The following is a 22,191-nucleotide window of genomic DNA, read 5'->3' as shown; positions in this document are numbered from 1 at the left end:
ATATAGAAATAAAAGAGAAACTAATAAGAATTTCAAACAAAGATCAAGTTTATAAAATTGCAGGCACAGTGCTGTGTCGGCACCTTAGAAGGCTATAGCCTCACCCTATGGCCAATAGCAATCATCCAGGAAGTAATAAGCCCAGCACTCACCGAGTGATTGTGCTATTACACAATACACACAGCATAGCGTACGTGAGGACTACATGCAATAGGACCTGCAGAAAAGCTTTCACTCACAGTTTACATCCGGTGAGTATACGTCAAAGGCTGAATCAACATAAGGGCAGGGTGTGGCAAAGTAAAGGGGTGTGTTCTCATACAATAAAAGGACACACTAAGGATTAATCTTGGCAGACAAGTTTCATTCATTACACTGTCATGGCTGGGAGAGGGAAACCGCGCAAGCTAAACAGTCTCGACGCTGAGTGCACTAAAGTAAGTTCTCCTGATTTAACAGAAGGGAAGCAGAGTGAAAAACAAATGAAACAGAAACCAAAGAAAGCGGAGCAGAAAAATCCAAACAAAGCTGAAGAAAAGTTTCCTCCTGACAGTGCCAGAGGAGAATCTCAACACAGCAGAGCGCAGAGAACTTGTGCGACCAGGACCAAGTCAACAGAACAACTTCCACTGGAGAAACTGGAGAAAAAGGAAATTCCAAAAACCACAAGAACAAAAAGATGTTCTGACAGGACAAAATCACAAGGACTTGAAGAGAAAGTAAAGCCAGAGACTCCAGAGGGTACCAGAAAAACAAACCCACGTGTTAGGAAAGCCAAACCATCAGAAATGACTGAGATACAGCTAAAAGATCCTACAGAGGATTCTGTGGACACTGTCAAAGCAAAAGCCTGTGGCACCAAGCCAAGATTAAGAGAACAACTTGATGCAAAGATGCAAAATGAGCAATATTTTGAGAAGATACCAAAGGCAGCGCAACAGACTCCAAAGAATACAAGAGAGGCTTCAGAACAGACCACAAAAACCGAAATATGTGCTGGCAAAGCCAACTCGCCACCAGCAAAAGCCTGTGGTGCCAAGCCAAAAGTAGAAGTACAATCTGCTGTGCAGGATACAAAGGTTGCACCAGGAAAATCTGAGGACTTAAAAAGGAAAGACATGACCGAAGAAAAAGCTTCAACAGATTATATCCTTAAGGAAACTCTGAAAAAAATGAAAATTAAAATGATTGACAAAACAAACGCAGCAGAAGTCATAAATGCGATAATACGAAATATAATCAATCATTTAAAACAAAATACATTAAGCTTTAATGACGTACAAGAACCCCTAAAAACAGGAAGCTACTATGAACATCTAAAGGTAAGGTTTTACACTCTGAGTTCCCGCAATTAACTCAGGACAGGATTTGTGGTCCAATCTGATGTATGACTTGTATGTTGCACAGATTTGTAATCCCGATGAATTTGACGTCATGCTGCCCATCTTGGTTGATCGGGTGAAACTTGCACCATTTGGAACTGATGGCGCATTTTACAGTGTGGAATTAAAACGTGGCCAGAAGAATCTGGAAAGATTTCTAGAAAACGGCATTTTATCTGCTACCAAGATGCTCAATGAGTTCAGAGAAGAAGTGAAGAAATGTGTCAAGAATTTTACTGGTAAGTATCAAAGTTTAAGTTAGTTTTAGTGAAATTTCAATTTTACAGTAAAAAAGGGCCTGAGGAAGAATTCAATTTGACAAGGCCTTTAATTTAACATGCTTATTTATCTATGCTTTCTATATTGTAATGTATTAATATACAGCATCCAGTACCATAGAATGTCTGGAGTTAGGTTTTGTTTGTTCTTTCAGGATGGAAGGTGGACAAGAAGAAAAAAGGCTGTCCAGCAGTGACCCTGACCACACATGTACAATCAGTCCCAATTTCGCTGGATGTTGTTCTCTGCCTTATGGTTAAATCAAGCTGGCCGCCTTTCACAACCCAAGGCCTTAAAATAGAGTGCTGGCTCGGGCATAAAGTTAAGCAAGATTACAAGCGAGAGCCATATTATCTGGTCCCAAAATATGAGGGCAAGGGTACAGTGGAAAATGATGGTGTCCGTAATAAAGGTAAGTTTAACCTCTCTCAATTAGTGAATTAAAAAAAAAAAAAATCATGTGATTGTGAGCCACTGAACGAAATAGATAAAGTTTTTGTTAACTGCAGTAGAAGTGAGAAAGGACACAGTATTATAAGACAACTGAATCCTGGTTAGAATGTTTGTGGCTGACATTGTTGTCAGTGTTGTGCCAAAAAGTCATTTTCAATGTTTCTGTGCATTTTCAAGTGTATTACCGTTGCTTACGTTGGTAAATAAAATGTAGTCAACAGGATTTATGAAAGGGTAATATATAAAGTAATGGCATAGGGTTTCAGAGGGTTTGGCAGTCATATCGTAGCTACGGTGTAGGTTTCCCACTGAAGCAGAAATCCCCTTTAACACTTGACCAATGTTACTACAGTTCAAAATGTGCAATTTTCATGATGGTATAAAAAGCTTAAAATTTCCCTGTTCTCTTCCGTCATCTCTAACATACAGATGTTTGGAGAGTTTCATTCTCTCACATTGAGAAGGCCATCCTGAAAAATCATGGATCAAAGAAGACTTGCTGTGAACAAAGTGGAGAAAACTGCTGCAGGTTAGAACAACATGCTTATTAAACCAAATTATTGCTTTCTGGTAGAAAATGAACACAATGGCAAAAAAATTATTCATCCAACCATGTGGTTTGTTGGTGTTTGGTACATGAGTCTATTAATTGGATAACTACTTGTCTTATTTCTTATTAATGAGCAATAATAGACATTTAAAAGCGAAAACGTCTTTCAAAATGAACTGCTAATTAGTTTCCATTTTAGAAATTGCAATGTTTTGAAATCTGTTAACAACAACAGAAAGAACGAAACCCTTTCATTGTATTTATGCACCATATTAAATTAAATGTTTTAAAGAAAGCGTTTTCTTAAATGCAAAAATATATAAATACTTTCAAGTACAAGTTTTATCTCCTTGACGAGGTAGATTTGTTGTGCATTCATGTTTCCGAATTTTTGTGCATCTGTGTGTGCCTATGTGTTTGAGGTCAAGCAAAGAGCGAGTTTGTATCTGTAGGCCTTTAAAAGAGAATGTGGTGGCTGCAATAAAGAAAAGCGAGAATATCAGCATTCCATAGTTGATGGAAAGTTTGATGCATACTTTCTGTGCTGCTGAAAACAAATGTTATAATGGTGCAGGTGTTACTTAATAGTAATAATAATTCAGTGTCCAGAGTTTTATTGGCCCATGTACATTTTTATTGGCTTGTGAAAAAGCGTTTCTTCATATTCTCAAATATTAATGCAATTTAATTAACACATCATTTTATATCATTTCACCTTCAATCTGATAAATGTTGCGAAAGCCCTGAAATTAATCTGATCTAGTAAACCTCATGTCCCCCCTTTGCTTGCTGCAGGTATCGGTTTCATGTACGTCGTCAGCCTTCATTAAGCTGTATAATTTAAACATGGTATCAGGCTAAGTTAACAGTTTGTCTGCATGTTTTAATACAACTTCTGGAGGCTTACTGCAGATTCATGTTAAACTTTGCCAGCGTCATCATCATTGCAGCTTTTTGTGTTATCGATGCTTTTGTTGAAAACTGGGGGCCTCATAGGTTTAGTGTCGGCAGACTCTGTAGTCGTTCACTGCTCCTAAATACAGTTCTATTACAGGTTTGCTTTTTGTCACAAATGCAGCTGACATGCCCGCATTTCCATGGTGATAAGGGTGCGCTACAGAGTCGTGTGTTAAACAAAGCATCGAAGCAAAGATTTTTTTTTTATTATTCAATTGCTGGATGAATCATTGCAGCTCTATATTAAACACAAACACACCCCTATATCTCCATCTCTAGACACTTATATCCATCCATTTCTATGCACATATACCTATCTCTCAACTCAAGAAAGTAAGCAGACTGAAGAAAATGTTTGATATGTTTAAGGATTTCTTACCTAATGTCATGTTGTGAAAGTTTAATTATCCAAGGTCCCAAAATCTCTGTATCTTTCTCCTTGCACATAGAAAGTCCTGTCTGAAACTCCTAAAGCACCTGCTACATCTGCTGAAGGAAAGGGATTCTTCATTTGACAAGTTTTGCTCTTATCATGCCAAAACTACACTCTTACATGCCTGTTGCTTGCGAACTGATGACAACAAGTGGAGAGTCTCAGACCTGAGCGACTGTTTCCAGGTGCTCCTGCAGGACTTTGAAGGTTACTTGGAAAATGGTCAACTATGCAACTTTTTCATTCCAAGTCAGAACCTGTTCTCTGGTATTAGAGTTTGCAAAGGTCTGTCCGATGCTATCAGGGAGGAACGCCGGAAAGGCTTTCCTATTTTTAGGGAACAACTTAAAAATGGAAATTAATTAATGCACATCTGGACTCGTGATTTTTGTAAGTCCTATAGTGTCTTGATGCATGCTCAATCAAATGCTGCATCCAAATAAACAGAATCAACTTTTTTGGGAAGTCCCATTGTGTTTACAATGCCTCAAATAAGCACAGGCAATCCAGCAACTATGCAAATACAGTTTGTTTTACCGATTTCATTGCTTTAGTTTTAGTTATCTTATTTCCCCTTAATCATATCTGTACAGTTGAAACTTTAATTTGCAGCTTTGAGTTTTGATGTGATTTTGTTGTTTTCTGGTTTGCAACCCATTTGTAAGAAATGTTACTCGTAAATTGAGATTTAGGAGAACAATAACACAAGTACTAATATACTTTTCTTATTACATGTTTCTTTATTATATTCTGACTGAATCCTTAAATGTATCGCTTTATATGGTCAATGAAAAGGTGATGTCGTTTGCTGATTAATAGCTGACATATTAAAAACACATTACATTTGTAAGCTTTGTTAACTGACTTTTACTTTATTGTGAAGCCAGACGATACCTCTTATTTGTAAAATATATACACCTTAGAATGGCATCTTAACTGGGGCTGAAAAAAAACGTAGTGATTGAGGACAATAAACGCACAATTTTTCAGCTTGCTTACAACAAGTGCTGACAGGCTCAGTTTTTGCACTTCTATTTTAGATTTAGCCATCAGACTGGCATAACATAGCTGACTCATTAAGTTTTGAAATACACATTTTTATAGGAATGAACAGCAGTGTTTGTGCTTAGATTTTCTTATAAATCAGATCTCCAAGTAAACTGATGTGGTCAGCAGACTAAACATCTTGAGCAAGTAAAGCAGACAAGCTGTTGAGCTTAACGCAAACCATCACTTCCTGTTTGACAATTTTTTTTTCCAAAAGACTTGACTTTTCTCTTTTTCCATGATATTATTATTTCCCCCCCAAATTATGAGCATTTACCCCCAACAGTGTCCATGTAATTTTTGACCATTAATATAGGCAATTAAGAAAGTAGATTCAATTATTACCACAATTCTATGGTTAAGTTCTAAAGGAAGAAGCCATTAATGCATGCACAACATGTCATTTCTTTTTAAGATAACAATTTATTAAACTTTACACAACCAAGAGATAACACAAAATATTCTGAATGATAACAGACAGAAAAGTTTATGGCAGAGAAAAATGTGCATTTTAAAGTCTTTTAAGAGAAGAAAACAATTAGGTGCAAGTTGCCAAATGATCATAGATATAATCCAGCAAGCAAACCTTTCAATAACAGAAAATAAAGAACTGAAATGCACATTAAAAAGAAATAACACAGGTAGATTGAGACCTTGCTCCAGCCTGTGGAGAAAAGGATAAGAAAATGAACATTCTCATAACCATATGAAATACAGTAATTTGACTGTTAATTCCTGTCAGAGTAAGGTGGAGGAACATGGCGGGAAAACTTACATGGAGAGCTCTGTATTAGAACCCCCAGTTTTGGCCGCGGTCTGTTCCACCATTTCTTCTCCATCCTCCTCGCCCCTGTCCTCCCCTTGGATTGGACATTTCCTTCTCTTTCTTGTGCTTTTGATACCTTTCTGCCATAAGCAACAGCTCCTCTGGGATATCCTGCAAAAGGATTTGTTAAGACTATCAGTTTTTAGCTGGAGGGAATTTGGATGGAAGTCTTTGATAAGGTTCCTTATTACTCCGTATCAAAAGGCTCATTATGATGGGAATCCTCCTGTGTGTTGGAGAAACTGTGGACACCAACGAGCACATCACACCCATATTATGTGGGACTGTTCTTTGCTACGGACCTACTGGAAAGACATTCATGGTACATTACAAGGCATTTTTGACTGTACATTCCCTTTGGACATGAAGACAATCTTTTTTGGTTGTATACCGCAGAACTGGTCTAAAAATGATACATGTCTGTTAAGAGCTTTACTTGTTGCAAGTAAGAAAGGTATAACTAAGAAATGGTCCTTGCAAGATATACTGACCTTGTCATTATGGTGGGAAATTACGCTAGAGATTTATAGGATGGAGGAGGTAACAGCTTATGTCAATGACAGGGTGGGTTGGTTCCATTTGTGTTGGGATAAGTGGGTCCTATATGCCAATACCCATAAGCCGAATCTTCTTTTCAAAGCTTGAAACCACCAACCTAGCTAACTGGTCACTCCCGACTGTTTTTTCTTTTTTTTTTCCCCTTCTCTTTTTTCTTTCATTTTGTTTTGTTTTTCCCTTGTAAATTGTGTTGATTAATGCCTGTAATCACCTTCGGGAAGTAATAGTTTAGAAATAAAGAATTAAAAAAAAAAAAAAAGACTATCAGTTTGTCAGCTGTATTATAATATAAGTACACATGCACAGAATTCTCAGGAATTATGTTACATTTTGAAGGAGAAAAAAAAAAGTCTACTCAATCAAAAGTGTATTTATGTCAACACAAAATATGTTTTTGCCAACCTGTCCTGCTCGCTCCATGATGGGAATTAGCTCAGGTGCCATTCTCCAGTTCTCTCTTGTCACCAGGGTCACAGCAGCACCTGAACGTCTGAAACGAAACATGCATCAACATCACAAGCTAGCACAAGCACAGCCTGGCAGTAAAGTCTGCATGCACACTCTCTTACCCTGCTCTGCCAGTGCGACCTACACGATGAACATATTCCTCGATGTTACGTGGGAAGTCAAAGTTGAAGACGTGTGTTACGTCATGGACATCCAACCCTCGAGATGCCAAATCTGTGGCCACGAGGATACGAACTCGACCTGGAAAAAGATACAACACTTATTCTGTCATAACTTCGATCCAACAGCCATTATTTGTGGTAGTCTTTAGTTTAAAATAAGACCACCAGCTACACACAAATGTGTTTCCATTTTCTCTGCTAGTGCCATGCAGACTATTTTTCAAAGCACTTTTCCCTTCACGTTACATACCGTTTTTAAAGTCCTTGAGAGCTTCTTCACGGTCACACTGTTCACGGTCACCATGGAGACTCTGCACAGCCAAACCTTGAAGGCACATATCACTGGACAGGTCATCAACTCTGATGTTGAACAAAAATGGAAACGAGCAAAACAAAGGACAAGCGATTAAAGTGGGTACCAATGCTGATGTGTGTTTATCCAAATGTAACAGTGGTGAACAGCCACAACTATGAACCAACTCCGCACTTACGCAAGCTTCTTGCCAACAAAGATGATTACTTTTTCCTCCGGTTGCATGTTTCTGATGAAGTCAAACAGATACGACTTTTTCTCCTCTTCGCGAACAATCAGCACTGTTTGCTGCACCGTGTTAACAGCCTGACAAGAATAGAAACACAGGAAGCATGTAAACAGAATCCAAACGGGCATACGCTATTTAGAACTTTAAAGTAAATAACATGTCTGCCAAGAATAAATGAACAAATTCTCAACTGTCAGACATGCAAAAGTCAGACAGAAACCATCTCTCCAGTATCCAGCTAACTTTTAGTTTTTAAGTCACTAAACAACCATGTGAAATACAGTAGTTTGATTGTTGCTAATTCATCCATCTTACCTATCCTAGCTGTATTTATTTATACTCCAGAAAGAACCATGAGGTCCAGTTCAAAACTAATGTTAACCACGGTCTAAACTTAAATCCTGTGGCAACAGAGGCTTCTCCATGGTAGGTCCCAGACTCTGGAATAGTCTGTCTCTAAATATTAGTGCTGTGCAAACCCTGGAACATTGTAAATCTTTACTGAGGATACATTTTTATGGACTGTCTTTAGCACATGTTGACCCAAGCATTTTGTTTTAACAGCCTTAGTCATTGTTGTTTTAGTTATTTGTATTGTCTTGTATTATTCTTTCTTTTATATTTTTATTTCATCATTGTTGTGCATTTTACTTATTTCAATTGCATTTTACACTGAACAAAAATATAAACGCAACACCTTTGTTACTGCTCCCATTCCCCATGGGATGGACGTAGAGACCTAAAATTCATTCCAGATACACAATATAACCATCCCTCCCAAACAGTGGTCACAAATCAGTCCAAATGTGTGGTAGTGGGCACATCTGCTATATTGAGATAATCCATCCCACCTCACAGGTGTGCCACATCAGGATGCTGATCTGACATGAGTAGTGCACAGGTGTACCTCAGACTGCCCACAACAAAAGGCCACCCTGGAATGTGCAGTTTTTTGCGCTATTGGGGGTCTGGGGACCCAGAACCGGTCAGGATCTGGTGTGACCACCATTTGCCTCATGCAGTGCAACACATCGTCGCATGGAGTCTATCAGATTGTCAATTGTGGCCTGTGGAATGTTGGTCCACTCCACTTCAATGGCTGTGCGAGGTTGTTGGATATTCGTGGGAACTGGTACACGCTGTCGTATACGCCGGTCAAGCACATCCCGAACATGCTCAATGGGTGACATGTCCGGTGAGTATGCTGGCCATGCAAGAACTGGGACATTCTCAGCTGCCATCTGCCCTGAACAATGTGAACCATGATTCATCCGTGAAGCGCACACCTCTCCAACGTGCCAGACGCCATCGAATGTGAGCATTTGCCCACACAAGTCTGTTACGGCGACGAGCTGGAGTCAGGTCAAGACCCCGATGAGGACGACGGGCATGCAGTTGAGCGTCCCTGAGACGGTTTCTGACAGTTTGTGCAGAAATTGTTTGGTTGTGCAAACCAATTGTTCCAGCAGCTGTCTGGGTGGCTGGTCTCAGACGATCTTGGAGGTGAACCTGCTGGATGTGGAGGTCCTGGGCTGGTGTGGTTACACAAGGTCTGCGGTTGTGAGGCCGGTTGGATGTGCTGCCATATTCTCTGAAACGCCTGTGGAGAAGGCTTATGGTTGAGAAATGAACATTCAATGCCCGGGCGACAGATCTGGTTGACATTCCTGCTGTCAGCATGCCAATTGCACGCTCCCTCATTGCTTGTGGCATCTGTGGCATTTTGCTGTGAGACAAAACTGCACATTCCAGGGTGGCCTTTTGTTGTGGGCAGTCTGAGGTACACCTGTGCACTACTCATGATGTCAGATCAGCATCCTGACGTGGCACACCTGTGAGGTGGGATGGATTATCTCAATATAGCAGATGTGCCCACTACCACACATTTGGACTGATTTGTGACCACTGTTTGGGAGGGATGGTTATATTGTGTATCTGGAATGAATTTTAGGTCTCTACGTCCATCCCATGGGGAATGGGAGCAAAAACAAAAGTGTTGCGTTTATATTTTTGTTCAGTGTAGTTTGAAGGATGAGCTGTTGTAAATGTGCCATATAAATAAACTTATACTTGACGACCTTATGGTGGGATTATGATGGGACAATATACAAAAAAAAAAAAAAAAAAAAATAGTCAGGACATTTAAATCACTGATTGGATTCATTTCTACTTACAGCCAAGTCCAGGGTGCCCACATAAACCATCATGGGATTCTTTAGGTAGGATTTGGCCAGTCGTCTCACACCTGTGGGCCAAGTTGCACTGAAACATGAGAAATAACGGGCATAGAAAGGTTGTTTTAATTTCCATACATACATTATATTCTACAACTCTGGATGAACACCAACCAATACTTGATGGTTTTCATGTTTAAAGTCAACCATTTAAATGCACTTGTTCCTGAATTGGATGTGTTGTGTGTTCATGTGGTCAGTTTCATCATTAACTGATGGCAAATTGTTTATACCTGGTCATGACAGTCTGTCGATCTGGACGGATGTCCAGAAGAATCTTCATAATTTGGGGTTCAAAGCCCATATCTAACATACGGTCAGCCTCGTCCAGCACCTTTTTAAAAGAGTAGTTACTAAAGACAGCGCATCTCGTTTTCACCACACACACAACATGAGTACGCCAAATATACAAAATAAAACCCACCTACTATGCACCATGTGTCAGCAGCCAGTAGATTACATGTTTACAAGCCTCAAGTATACAAGTATAATTTTCTGGGCCCAAAAAAAGCCTGGTTGATTATGGTGTAAACCAGCGGTCCCCAAGCTTTTTTGCGCCACGGACCAGTTTATGCCCGACAATATTTTCACAGACCTTTAAGGTGTCGCGGATAAATACAACAAAATAAAACTGAAAAAAAGAAGATTTATTCATAACACACGTGAAAAGACCCAGGAAAACTGACTTAACGATAAAAAAATAATGCTGAAAACCGATAAAAACCCTGAAAACCATACATTTCACCCCTGAGCCTCAACTCTCGTGGCCCGGTACCGGTCCGAGGCCCGGGGGTTGGGGACCAATGGTGTACACTGCTAGTTTAATCTATAAGACTATGGCACAAATTACTAGAAACTTATACATTATAATATAAATCCATCCATTCTACGTGCAAGTATGCCTACTAGAAAGGGATACTTTAAGTCTATGAGAAATCAATCAAATTTCACAAACAACAGTTTATCTGCATACAGACAGCTCTGATTTTACCTTCTTCTTAATTTGATAATCCTTTCGCTGGCTGCAGATTAGAAAAGTTAAAACACATTGGTAATTTTAGATTTAGTTTTAGATGTGGATCCTTGCTATGACCTGCGCAGATATTTCTACACCTATTGTTTACGCATTTAATTAGGCTTCCTGTCAAATGCTACAAGAACACTTTCATGGGCTTTTTTTCTACACTGTGGACCAACACAAGCTTTGAGGAAAGCAAACATGCATAGACATAAAGAGCTGACCAAGTAGGTTATGGAGCGGAGGTTGATGAGCTCATTCATCTGTAGGTCATTGAGGCGGCCGGGTGTAGCAATCACGATGTCCACGCCATCCCTCACTAGGTTGATCTGGCCTCTCCTATCACCTCCACCATAGATACAGATACTGAGAGAGATGCAGAAGGAATAGTCGTTATCATGCCCTCTCTACATCACATGATCATTGATTTTAATTTATTTTTAGTGACTTATGACCTTTTGTAACCCTTATAGCGGTACTTGTTGCACTCTGCTTCAATCTGCAGGGCCAGCTCTCTGGTAGGAGTTAGCACTAACATGCCTGGACCATCCCGCTCAGCTCTAGGTCTGCTCAAAGGACAAAAAGATAAAGATTTAATAGAGGAAGAGGCAAAATTATTGTAGGTATCCTCTTCTGAAAGGAATTGAACAAAACAACGCTATCTATTATTTGAGAACGTGGCACCAGTTACACTCAGATTGTGCTAAAAATAAGGTTTTTCTACACTCACACAGGCTGCCCATCCATGTGGATGAACCCCGGCAGCAGGTAGGCCAGTGTTTTCCCTGTTCCAGTCTGAGCGATGGCTATCAGGTCCTCGCCACTCAGTAGCACTGGCCACGCTTGAGACTGAAGAAATATTAAAAACTATATTTTAAAAAGTCATCATCATATTTAACTCCACATCTGGTATAAGACTAACTTTAATGTTAGCATGTGAGAAATAAAATAAATAAATAAAGATTACCCAAAATCTTTTATATGGAGACTATGCAAGAACAAAAACAACATTTTTTATGACATGTATAAAAAAAATGATACGTTTTAAAATATATGTTTAGGTTAGTCGCATGTTAGAAACCTCCTGTTGAAGAGACAGAAACTGTTTATTCTGCAACTGAAAAAAAACTCCAAGAACATATTGAAGCAAGTATGTATTTGTCATTACTGCAACATCATGTCAGCAGGCTTGTGCTTACATTGTTGTGCAGTGTGGAGCTATAAATAGTGATTCATTGTACAGAACTGGTTGTTCCACTACCTGTAATATTGCTTTCAATCTGACCAGATTCCTACTGTGAAATGAAAGTTAAATCTGGAAATGAAAGTTAAACTTTGAAAGAGAGATGGTGTTTCATTTCCCTATGCAGCATACCATCATGAATTCTGATGTGACCCAAGTATGAAAAGAAAGTACTCCACAAAGTACTCCATGGCGTAGGTTCAGTGTGAAGGGCGGGAAATATTTTATTACTGTTAATAAAATTATTTATAGCTCATCTTGCCCAGTGCTTACCGGTAGGGTAAGATTGAGTTTCTGTCTGTGCCACTGCAAGGACTTTACCCTGATACTGTAAATAAAATTAAACTGAATCACCTGTGGTGGATGAGAACAGATAACGAAATCAGTCTCTAGTGCGTTCTGTGTTTATCCTTTTATTAAACGGTTACTGGCTCAGTGGCTTGCTCTCTATTTCTGCTGCCATCCCAGCTACTTGCTCATTTCCATTCCGTACATCTTCTGTTGTAATAAAAATGAAATCCAGCATGACAGAGCTCACTGTAATTACATTTTGCTTATTTTATTGCGGTATACTCTTTGTTGCTTTCATTCTGCTACATGTACCCGAGATGTGGTAATACACAAATTTCCCCATGTTTGGATAATTTAAATCTTATCATACATTAGGTGCTCAGTCACTGAAGGATGCTTCAGGCATGTGAGAAGCAGGGTAATGTCAAAACCTCTCATTATTTATGTTTACTTTGAATCGTTTCTTTAAATTTTGATTAAAAATCCAAATATTGTCTGTTCCAAAATAAGTAACAACCTACACGGGATTCTCTAGTCACCACTGGTTGATTTTACAAATGCAGATTTAACTTACAATTAAAGATATTTGTACCTTGAAACAACAAGCTAAACATTTCTGAGGGCCTCCGGATGTCTGGAGTTTTGATCTCCTCCATACCTGCTTCATGCCCTGGAGGACGGGGCTATGGCGCCCCACATCCTCTAACAGATCATTACATGTAGGAACCTTTTAAAAACAAGCGCGTCCATGCTCACAGGTGTACACACGGGTGCTCACACACACAAACTACACCCTTTTTGGCTCCTACCTTAAAGCACACTGTGCGCTGTCGATCTTATGTGCTGCACAATAATGTTTTACATTTAGTATTTACTGTTATATTGCCATAGATCATCATGTTGTTGTTTATTCTATTGCTCTAGTCTTTTTCTGCTTGTTTTCTTTTTTTCTCAACAGGTGATCCAGGAAAAGACGGAAAAAAAAGAAAAAGAAAAGAAAAGGGGGTGATGAAGCAGATTTTCATTGTCTTTTCTCTCTCTCTTTTCTCCTTTTTCTTTCCCTCTCCTTCTGTTAACTTTCTTCTGAACTTTTCTTCTTGTTTTTCTTTCCCGTCCCGAGTCCAGTCTGGCCTGATTACAATAACTTAGAATAAAAATAACTAATAAAGATCAAATAAACTATGACAATCAAGTGGGCCAGTATAGCAAAAGGCCCACTTGGGAAAGTAAATCTGTTGGGCATTTTTCTTGGCCTTCAGACAATAATTCTGATTGCCACAGTGCCAGACAGGACACACACACACACACACCAAAAAAAAAGCAAAAAAAAAAAAAGCATACAGCTTTAAGTGTTTAAAGTATGTGCTAACTAAAAGCAAAGACAAGATGATAGTTTATTAAACTTTTAATGAAATTTGCAGATTGTTTCAGTGGAGTTTAATAAACTCAGTCCTCTGCTCCTTGCACGCTCAAATATAACAGTACACTGGAGTAAATTCTCTAACATCTCATACTTCTGTTTAATCAGTTTTCGGTTTGATGTTTATTCAGCTGTGTAAAAACTATAACTTTAATCTGAGCCAAACCAATTTACTCATTTTTAAGTTATCCGATGACTTATATATCATGTTTAACCTGAGTAGCGAAAGACCGCAGGGTCTGTGCCGGGAGTTCGCTGTTCTTGCCGGCTCTAGTGAGCCTTGACCTCCCGGTCAGCTTGTCTCCGAAAATGTCGGAGGACTTTTGCAAATATGCGATGTCTTGATAGATTGAACAGACATTTGAAGTTAACACAACTACATTCTCACCTGAAAATATCTTAAGTTTATTTTGTGACGCAGAAAGGGTAATATTAAAACTAAGTAGCTGCCGCCATTGCTGGAAACTGGAATTGGCTGAGCTGCGTTAATTCTGGGATGAGCTGGGCCACAAAGGATACACCTGACCAGTCTTTGAAATCTGGGGAAAAGTAGGACGCATTTGTCATTTTGAAGAGTCTTTGAATTTGGACAGCCTTCATCACATCGCTGTCACGTAATCGCCCTTTTAATGTGGCCTACGAAGGATGCAGCCCCTGAATTTGGACACAGCTACGATACCGGAGACTGCTTCTTCTTTGGCGTTTAAGGTCAGCTGCCATCGTTGTACATGCATTGCTGCCATCTTCTGTTTCAGTCTTAAATCCTACTATCCTACTGGGGCGATCGTGGCTCAAGAGTTGGCAGTTCGGCTCGGACAGTCTTGGTCGTTGTGTCCTTGGGCAAGACACTTCACCCGTTGCCTACTGGTGGTGGTCAGAGGGCCCGGTGGCACCAGTGTCCGGCAGCCTCGTCTCTGTCAGTGCGCCCCAGGGTGGCTTTGGCTACAATGTAGCTTGCCATCACCAGTGTGTGAATGTGTGTGTGAATGGGTGAATGACTGAATGTAAGTGTAAAGCGCTTTGGGGTCCTTAGGGACTAGTAAAGTGCTATACAAATACAGGCCATTTACTTATTCCTGCGTCTTTCAGGATCTTAGAAAGCTTCAAACGATGCGTCGACTATTAAATTAGTCGTCAACGATTTTGATAGTTGACTAATCGTGGCAGCCCTGTTATATAGCAACTTCAGTTAGTGAGAAACTGGAAGTAAAACTTAGAATTACGTTTAACACAGTGAAAACCTTTAAAAATGAAAAGATTAGATCAAGGAACTCAATGAAAGTAGTATTGTGTGTGTGCGGAGAGAAAAAAATGCAATTAGGGTTTTTTTCCCCCCTTCTTAAATAAACAAAAAGAAAAGAAAACTACACATGATGCCACCTACAACCGATTTTCAGTTCTGCTTCTTGGAAAGACTACAACAGTTACTGGCTCAGTTCCAAGAATTTATAATAAAATAGGCTGAGTTCCTGTTAAAGCTGACACTGAAGTCAAACACTGGATTTACCCACAGCAGAAACAGGGCATGTCACTACAGGTGCATATGTCATTGCAACACACACACTAACAGATTTGAAAGTATTTGTTCCCAAACCCACCTACAACACATTTACACAACATATAAGGTAAAGAATCTCCCTGGTTTACAAAGAAACATTTTACACATAAAACACACTAAAATATTTGGTTTTACACACATCTGAGAATTCCAACAGAGAGATTTGTGCTAATTCAGATTCATCTGATTTCGCACATTCAAAATATTTATCATTACAACTTATTAATAAGTTTATAAGTTTAACTATGGTTAAACTGATAAAAAACAAACAAACAAACAAAAACTGCTATGGTGCCACGATCATACCTGGATGGGGGTTGGTTTGGTGAAGCCAACCCGGTCAATGTTTTCCATGATCTCTGGATAAAGCTCAAAGGCCTCAAGAAATGTGCGACAGGGATTGGGAATTTGCCGTTTCTCTTCTTCCTCGTTCAGGTCATCCACAAAGATATTGTTGTTCTCCTTCCTGAGGAAAAGGTGTAAACAAACATGAAAACAGATTCAAAGTACCAAGTACCATGCTAAACGCAGATGAATACCATGTGTTTGGTTCCAGGTTAAATATCAGAAACATGACAATAAATTGAATAACTGTGTATTTTTTTCCGTCCTCTTTTAAAAGGTGATCAATTGTCAGTAGGGCTGTTCGATATAACGATATATATCGGATGACGATATAAAAACATCTATCGTTTCATTTTACGCTATCGTTTGTTTCGTGGTGTCGCAAAATAAACTTTACGGCAATATTTTTTCATCATTTTGATGGTCACTGTTGTGGCTATATTAATTTCTTAAAGTTCTCTCTTTCTCTTATATGTAATATAACCACACTACGGACGGACAAGCGCCTGTTTTTATGCGTTGTGGTTAACAACAACGACGGTAACAGCATCGCGTGTCCGCTTGTTTATGTTCCACATAAACCTTTCACAATAAAGCTCAAGATCCTGTTGAGACTTTTCAAAATAAACTGAATCACGTGAAAGAGCAGATTATTTACGGATGAGAAGTAAAAAAGAGCCACCAGATGCTAAAAAATAAACCGTAGACTCAAACGTTAGAACAGGCTTTTCCCCGCAGCACGCCGTGTAATAAATACTCACAAAGAAAACGGCGGCCTTTATAACTTATGTCTAAAAATGTATAGTTTCATGCATCGGTTAAAACACTCGACTCCAGCTACATGACGCGCAGCTGGAAACACTTCCCGCAAGTCGAGCCGCCCGAGATTCACAGAATTTACAGAAAATGTTACATTTTTGTGATTTATATCGTTATCGGACGATAGAATTCTTATATTGGGATATGAGATTTTGGTCATATCGCACAGCCCTAATTGTCAGTGTCAAATTTATGCCATTAGATAAAAAGCACATACAAAAATAAAAGCACAGACATTAAGGGGAAGGTGCTCCAAATTCAAAATGTACCAAATATAAAAACGCCAAGAAAGTCAGAGTGGGAGACTCCACTCAATCAAGGGCAGATTTTAGAAAGAGAATGATCACAGGCACAACCCATAAAGCCAGAGAGCAGAGTTCTAAAAAGTAGTTATTTAGATAAACCCACCACATACCCTTCTTGCTGAGGAAAAACAGTCCAACAAAAGTAATGTTACAGCAGTTTTTGGATGAAAAATCCAACCACTTGGAGACTGTCCGTTTGTATTTGAACTAGGGATGTGCGCGAGTAGTCAACTAATTGTTGCTAATGTCACCAGTGGCTACCAGACGTACTAGTCGTTTAATGTAACTGTCAACATTTTAATTGATGCCCAAATGCTGGTAAATTGTTGAGTCTTAAATTTTATGGAGCCACCTGCCACCAGGTGGAGCACTGTTGTTGAGAAATGCCACAGCTCTGTTAATCTCTGGGCCTTGCTCATGAGGGATTGGTGCTGACCAGATGGCTTCAGTGATGCAAACGCTGTCTGTTACGGTGAAGAGAAACCTAAGTGTAAAAGTAAAGCTCTCGATTTGCTGGTCGATCTACCCTACCTACCCTCACCTATGGTCACGAGCTCTGGGTATTGACCAAAAGAACCGAAAGAATGAGATCATGGATACAAGCAGCAAAAATGAGCTTTGTTCTCAAGTTACGGCATTCATAAGAGTTTCAGAAAACCTAACCTCTGACCTTAAGGTCAAGGTCACTGAGATACTCAAGATTTTAGTAGAAAGACTTCTGCTATAAATTGAGTTATCACATTCACAAACTTAAGGTATTGTTGTCAGCATGGTAACCTAAGTCTTTTATGGCTGGTGTTATAACATCATGAAAAGCACAGAGGAGATCTTCCTTTCTGAACTGGCTTAAATTTTGTTTATACATGTAAAACCCTGTCATATGGAAGTACATGGGCATATGACCAAGAACCACTAAGATTTACCTCCATTCACCAACTTCCTCTGCTGTAAGTACGGCCACACTCGGTGCCTCAGTGTAAAACTTCTTTTTGATAGGTGGGATGTCTGAAGAAAGCAACAATATCACAAAATAAGTTTAGCTTTGGATAATTATATTTGCAAATTTATGTTTACATATTTGAGGGTAACTTAGCATTAGTAAACTGTAAGATTTTAGCCATTTTATAGGTATGGCACATGTGCATGGGGTTCACAATTTCCATCCCCAACACCAAAAAAAACAAAAGTCTTTAACTTGAAGTCTTTAACTTTAGCGCACGGTTTAATTTCTAATCAATTATCCTACAATAATGCCAAATTAAGCTATATCAATAGCTAAATAGTTTTGAATAAGAAGTCATGTGCCCTTTTGACAAATATGATCACTTACCCTTCCACTTGAGCTCCTTATACTTCTCCTTGTTCTCCCGGATGGCGTCCCAGTCTATGGATGGACGGTCCTGGACAACATTTGCAGCCTGCAATTCAGCAGTAGACCAGACAGAGCCATTCTTTTCCCCTCCACATCTTCCTCCATACTCTTGTCCTCTGCGAGAACCTGAGAAGAAAATGCATATTTTCATAGTCATTCACTAAGAATCAAAAATTCATATCATTCATTTCAAACAGTTAACAGATCATCTGCAGAGGATTGGCTTATTTGGAAAGTTTCAGTCAGGTTTCAGAGCCCATCACAGCACAGAAACAGCTTTAGTGAAAGTTACAAGTGATCTTCTTATGGCCTCTGACAGTGGACTCATCTCTGTGCTTGTCCTGCTAGACCTCAGTGCAGCGTTCGTTACTGTTGACCATAATATTATATTAGAACGATTAGAGCACGCTGCAGGTATTACAGGTCTAATAGACGCCAATTTGTTCATCTAAATGGAGTCCTCTTCGCACACTAAGGTTAATTATGGAGTTCCACAGGGTTCAGTGCTAGGACCAATTCTGTTTACATTATAAATGCTTCCCTTAGGCAGTATCATCAGAAGACATAGCAAACATTTTCACTTTACATTTTATCCATGAAGCCAGATAACACACCTCAAATAGTTCAACTGCAGGAATGTCTTGAAGACATACAGACCTGAATGGCCTCTAATTTTCTGCTTTTAAATTCAGATAAAACTGAGGTTATTGTACTCAGCCCTGAAAATCTTAGAGATATGGTATCTAACCAAATTCTTACTCTGGATGGCATTAACTTGGCCTCCAGTAACACTGTGAGGAAGCTTGAGTCAAGCCAGAGGTTTCTTCCTGTTAAAAGGGAGTTTTCCTTCCCGATGTCACCAAAGTGCTTGCTCATAGGGGGTCATATGATTTTTTGTATGTAGTATTGTAGGGTATACCTTACAATGTAAAGCGCCTTTAGGTGACTGTTGTTGTGATTTGGCGCTGTATAAATAAAACTGAATTGAATTGAATGCAGTAATGAAATGTGATACAACTGCATATCAGCAAAAGTCAGAACCTTATGTAGCAATCTATGGGACAAAAGCTCAGGTATACATAACATCTTGCTTCAACTGACACAGGCTTCTTATTTAGGTACAACTCTCACTATGAGCAAAATAAAGGTGGAATTAAATGCTGTGAAGGAGATATTCAGATTTATGTTAATCTCAGAAATATAAAGGTTGGGTCAGACAGAAAGCAAAACAAATTCTTGTCCACTGTATTAACTTAAAATGGCTCTAATTTACAATAAAAAAAAGTATATTATATAGTATTTGTACTAAAAACAATTTCCTTTTTTGGTGAATTAAAAAAAATGTTAGTGGAAAAAATATTAACCAAGAATCCCAAGGAAAATTGTTTTGAAAACATCATCATTTTCTAAAAGAAAAGAAATTCAAATAAATAAATTTCACACCATTACAATATTGGGAGTTGCCCTCTGCCACCAAGTCTTCGATCATCTCTTTGGCCTTCTGCTGTGCTGCAGTGGACCCAAAAATGACTACCTCACCTTCATAACCTCCCTTGTTTATCTGAAAACACAAACAGAATAGTAACAAAGATGGTACAAGGATAACGTCTTACATATTTCCTGTGCACTGAATTAGTTCTGATATTCACATTTTTAGTAAATTTGGCTGCGGGATTTTAAACTTCTCACTCGTTCTAAAAATACTACCATTTTGACTCATCTTCCCAATAAGTTTTCAATATATTTTGTGTTCAAGCCTTTTAGAAACAGAGCTAAAAACTATATCTTTTATCATTTACAGTCAGTACCAGAAGTTACCATTGGATAGCAACTTTGATGGCTTGATGGCATTTTAAACTTCATGCACTCGGATTATATGTGTTTCTAACACTTAGAATCTAACATCTATAATCTGAGACTTGAAAATACACATGGGGGACAAAATATTAAGAACATTTTAAAATATATTGCAGTTCTGAACACACACACACACACACACACACACACACACACACACACACACCGTGATCATAATACAATTTTTAAGACCACTTTACTGATATTTGGCCATTTAAAATGCTTTTCCCCACCTTTCAGAGCCATGACATATTTCCCTGAATATCATTCACCTTGTTTACACTCTGCTTGAATCAGCTGGTTGTTGATCATTACTAACAGAGAAGATAAACAGTACCCTCTGGTGGACAAACTACGAAACATCACTGATAACATGGTTGAAGGGCATTTCTCCTGTCTTTTCTAAAATGTTTTGATTTACTGGTTTTCATAATGCAGATAGCAACAGACTGGTAAATAGCCAATATCAGCTGATACTATCAATGGAAATCTAAATCTTTTAGGCATGTAACCTAAATAATAAAGTAGAATGATCATTTTTTTTAACAGTTAAAAATGAGCAAAAAAAATGTACATGTTTTCCCAATTTATGGCAGAACTTTATTGGATTTTAAAGGTATGGGCCCACCACACATAAACTGGTAGGTGGAAGTTGGCAACTACAATATTCCCTCAGTCTGCTTTCTTATTCCTTCCCCAAGCCAGGTAAACCCATTTAAAGAAAACCTCAGGAAAAGGTTGACAAATCTATATTTCAGCAGTTCACTCTGAGCATGCTGACATTATGCTCAGGTTTATGCCGAATTTGAGCTTGTTAGCGAACATGTTGAGAATAGGCTGGTAAACCTGAGATTGGCCCAAGTTTTGAGTGTGTGCTTTGCTTCTTACTTCGGGTGTTCAGTTTTAGAAGGGAGTTTGATTTAGCACCACAAAGGAATTTCTTAGGAAATAGCTGCCCCCTAAGACTGAAAGAGGAAACGCATTGTTGCCCAGGCACAGCATTGTTTGCCCTAACACCTCTCCCAACACCCAAGCACCCAAACGTGATACAATGAATTCATAAGAATTGGAAAAGGGGAGGGGACAGAGTGGAAAGGGGGTGAAGGGAAAAGATAAGTTAATGAGAATCCATTCAAGGCTCAAAATTGTGTTTATTGTCATCAGGGCATTATCAAGTCCAAGTTAAATAACCATATCTAAACAAATTAAAAGTTCAAGCAGTTTTTGTTTTTCGCTTCTAAACTGTGATTTCCCATGATTTGTTGTACTAGTTTAACACAACATCACCAACTTGCCTTAATTCTTGCACCAGAGCTCTCTTGAAGTTCACGGATTGTGGCTCCTCCACGACCTTTTAACAGAATAAAATGTGTTTTAGAGTCTAAACCTGCAGAACCTCCAGGGTATAGGCCAACCTCATCACCTACACAGCTTCTTCGCGCGGAACCATCAAATCTAAGCTAACGCTAACAACACAACTAAGTGCAGCTTTGCTAAGACTGTGAAAGACTTGTTACTGTAAATTTCATCTCCGCATTAATTCTGACAACGTACCTATTACTCTTCCAATTGAAGTAGTTTCCACTGTGATAGTCAGAGGCCGGGAAGACTCTTCTTTGCTAAACGTCGTCTGTCGTCCGGGGTCTCCACCATCACTTCCACCTCCCCACTTGTTGACCTCGGGACCCGGGCCGCTACGATTAGCTCTCCTCTCCCTTGGGGCTCCAAATTTGGTTCCATTTTTCACACCGAAAACAACATTTTCCCTTTGACGGTCATTACATGAAAATTTCCAATCGGCCGAAGCCGGTTTTGTAGCAGGTTTGTAGATAGCAACTCCGTCCTGGTCGTACTCATCCTCCCAATCAGACATTTTAAGCTTGGCTACCCAACAGCTACCTACGCACTACTTCAGTAAGCGCAATTAACGGTCGAACAGTGAATTCGCGGACGGCGCCGCGTTAACGTCCTTCCGAAAAGTTAGTTTTTCTAAAACTTTTTCATAAATTTACATCAGACGTGGCTTAAATTGTATAGAAAATTGTGAAATTTCAGATAAAAAGAATGCCTAAG

General features: G+C 39.1%; 2 protein-coding genes across 2 annotated transcripts; one reads left to right on the top strand and one right to left on the bottom strand.

Annotated features, from left to right (window-relative positions):
• The first annotated feature begins 8 nt into the window (after positions 1-8).
• On the top strand, positions 9-5,950 carry cgasa (cyclic GMP-AMP synthase a). Its single transcript, XM_085296281.1, has 5 exons — positions 9-1,322; positions 1,408-1,621; positions 1,816-2,073; positions 2,544-2,643; positions 4,071-5,950. Exons 1-5 carry the CDS (start codon positions 381-383, stop codon positions 4,414-4,416), a joined length of 1,860 nt encoding a protein of 619 aa, XP_085152407.1. The 5' UTR covers positions 9-380; the 3' UTR covers positions 4,417-5,950.
• Positions 5,505-22,184, bottom strand: ddx43 (DEAD (Asp-Glu-Ala-Asp) box polypeptide 43). Its single transcript, XM_085296280.1, has 17 exons — positions 21,673-22,184; positions 21,414-21,469; positions 19,705-19,822; positions 18,220-18,387; positions 17,813-17,894; positions 15,727-15,886; positions 11,639-11,757; positions 11,364-11,474; positions 11,133-11,274; positions 10,124-10,224; positions 9,831-9,918; positions 7,606-7,733; positions 7,365-7,474; positions 7,055-7,193; positions 6,888-6,975; positions 5,877-6,038; positions 5,505-5,765 (listed from the first exon to the last, which is right to left on the bottom strand). Exons 1-16 carry the CDS (start codon positions 21,989-21,991, stop codon positions 5,892-5,894), a joined length of 2,076 nt encoding a protein of 691 aa, XP_085152406.1. The 5' UTR covers positions 21,992-22,184; the 3' UTR covers positions 5,505-5,765; positions 5,877-5,891.
• Between the last annotated feature and the right edge of the window lie 7 nt (positions 22,185-22,191).

Source organism: Mchenga conophoros, linkage group LG13, assembly GCF_057382185.1.
Source record: "Mchenga conophoros isolate Kocher_MC1m ecotype Shallow Benthic linkage group LG13, M_conophoros_male_GT1.1, whole genome shotgun sequence".
Classification (NCBI taxonomy): Eukaryota; Metazoa; Chordata; class Actinopteri; order Cichliformes; family Cichlidae; genus Mchenga; species Mchenga conophoros.
Note: the sequence above shows the minus strand (reverse complement) of the source record. Positions and strands in the feature narration are given on the sequence as shown.

What these genes read in the sequence shown, in the direction of transcription:
- cgasa (XM_085296281.1), top strand. Translation starts at nt 381, where the DNA reads ATGGCTGGGAGAGGGAAACCGCGCAAGCTAAACAGTCTCGACGCTGAG. An exon ending in GCTACTATGAACATCTAAAG is followed by an intron (nt 1,323 to 1,407) that starts GTAAGGTTTTAC and finishes TATGTTGCACAG; the next exon opens with ATTTGTAATCCCGATGAATT. An exon ending in ATGTGTCAAGAATTTTACTG is followed by an intron (nt 1,622 to 1,815) that starts GTAAGTATCAAA and finishes TTGTTCTTTCAG; the next exon opens with GATGGAAGGTGGACAAGAAG.
- ddx43 (XM_085296280.1), bottom strand. Translation starts at nt 21,991, where the DNA reads ATGTCTGATTGGGAGGATGAGTACGACCAGGACGGAGTTGCTATCTAC. An exon ending in GCTCTGGTGCAAGAATTAAG is followed by an intron (nt 19,823 to 21,413) that starts GCAAGTTGGTGA and finishes TTGTGTTTTCAG; the next exon opens with ATAAACAAGGGAGGTTATGA. An exon ending in TCCGCTCCATAACCTACTTG is followed by an intron (nt 10,225 to 11,132) that starts GTCAGCTCTTTA and finishes TCTTTTAAAAAG; the next exon opens with GTGCTGGACGAGGCTGACCG.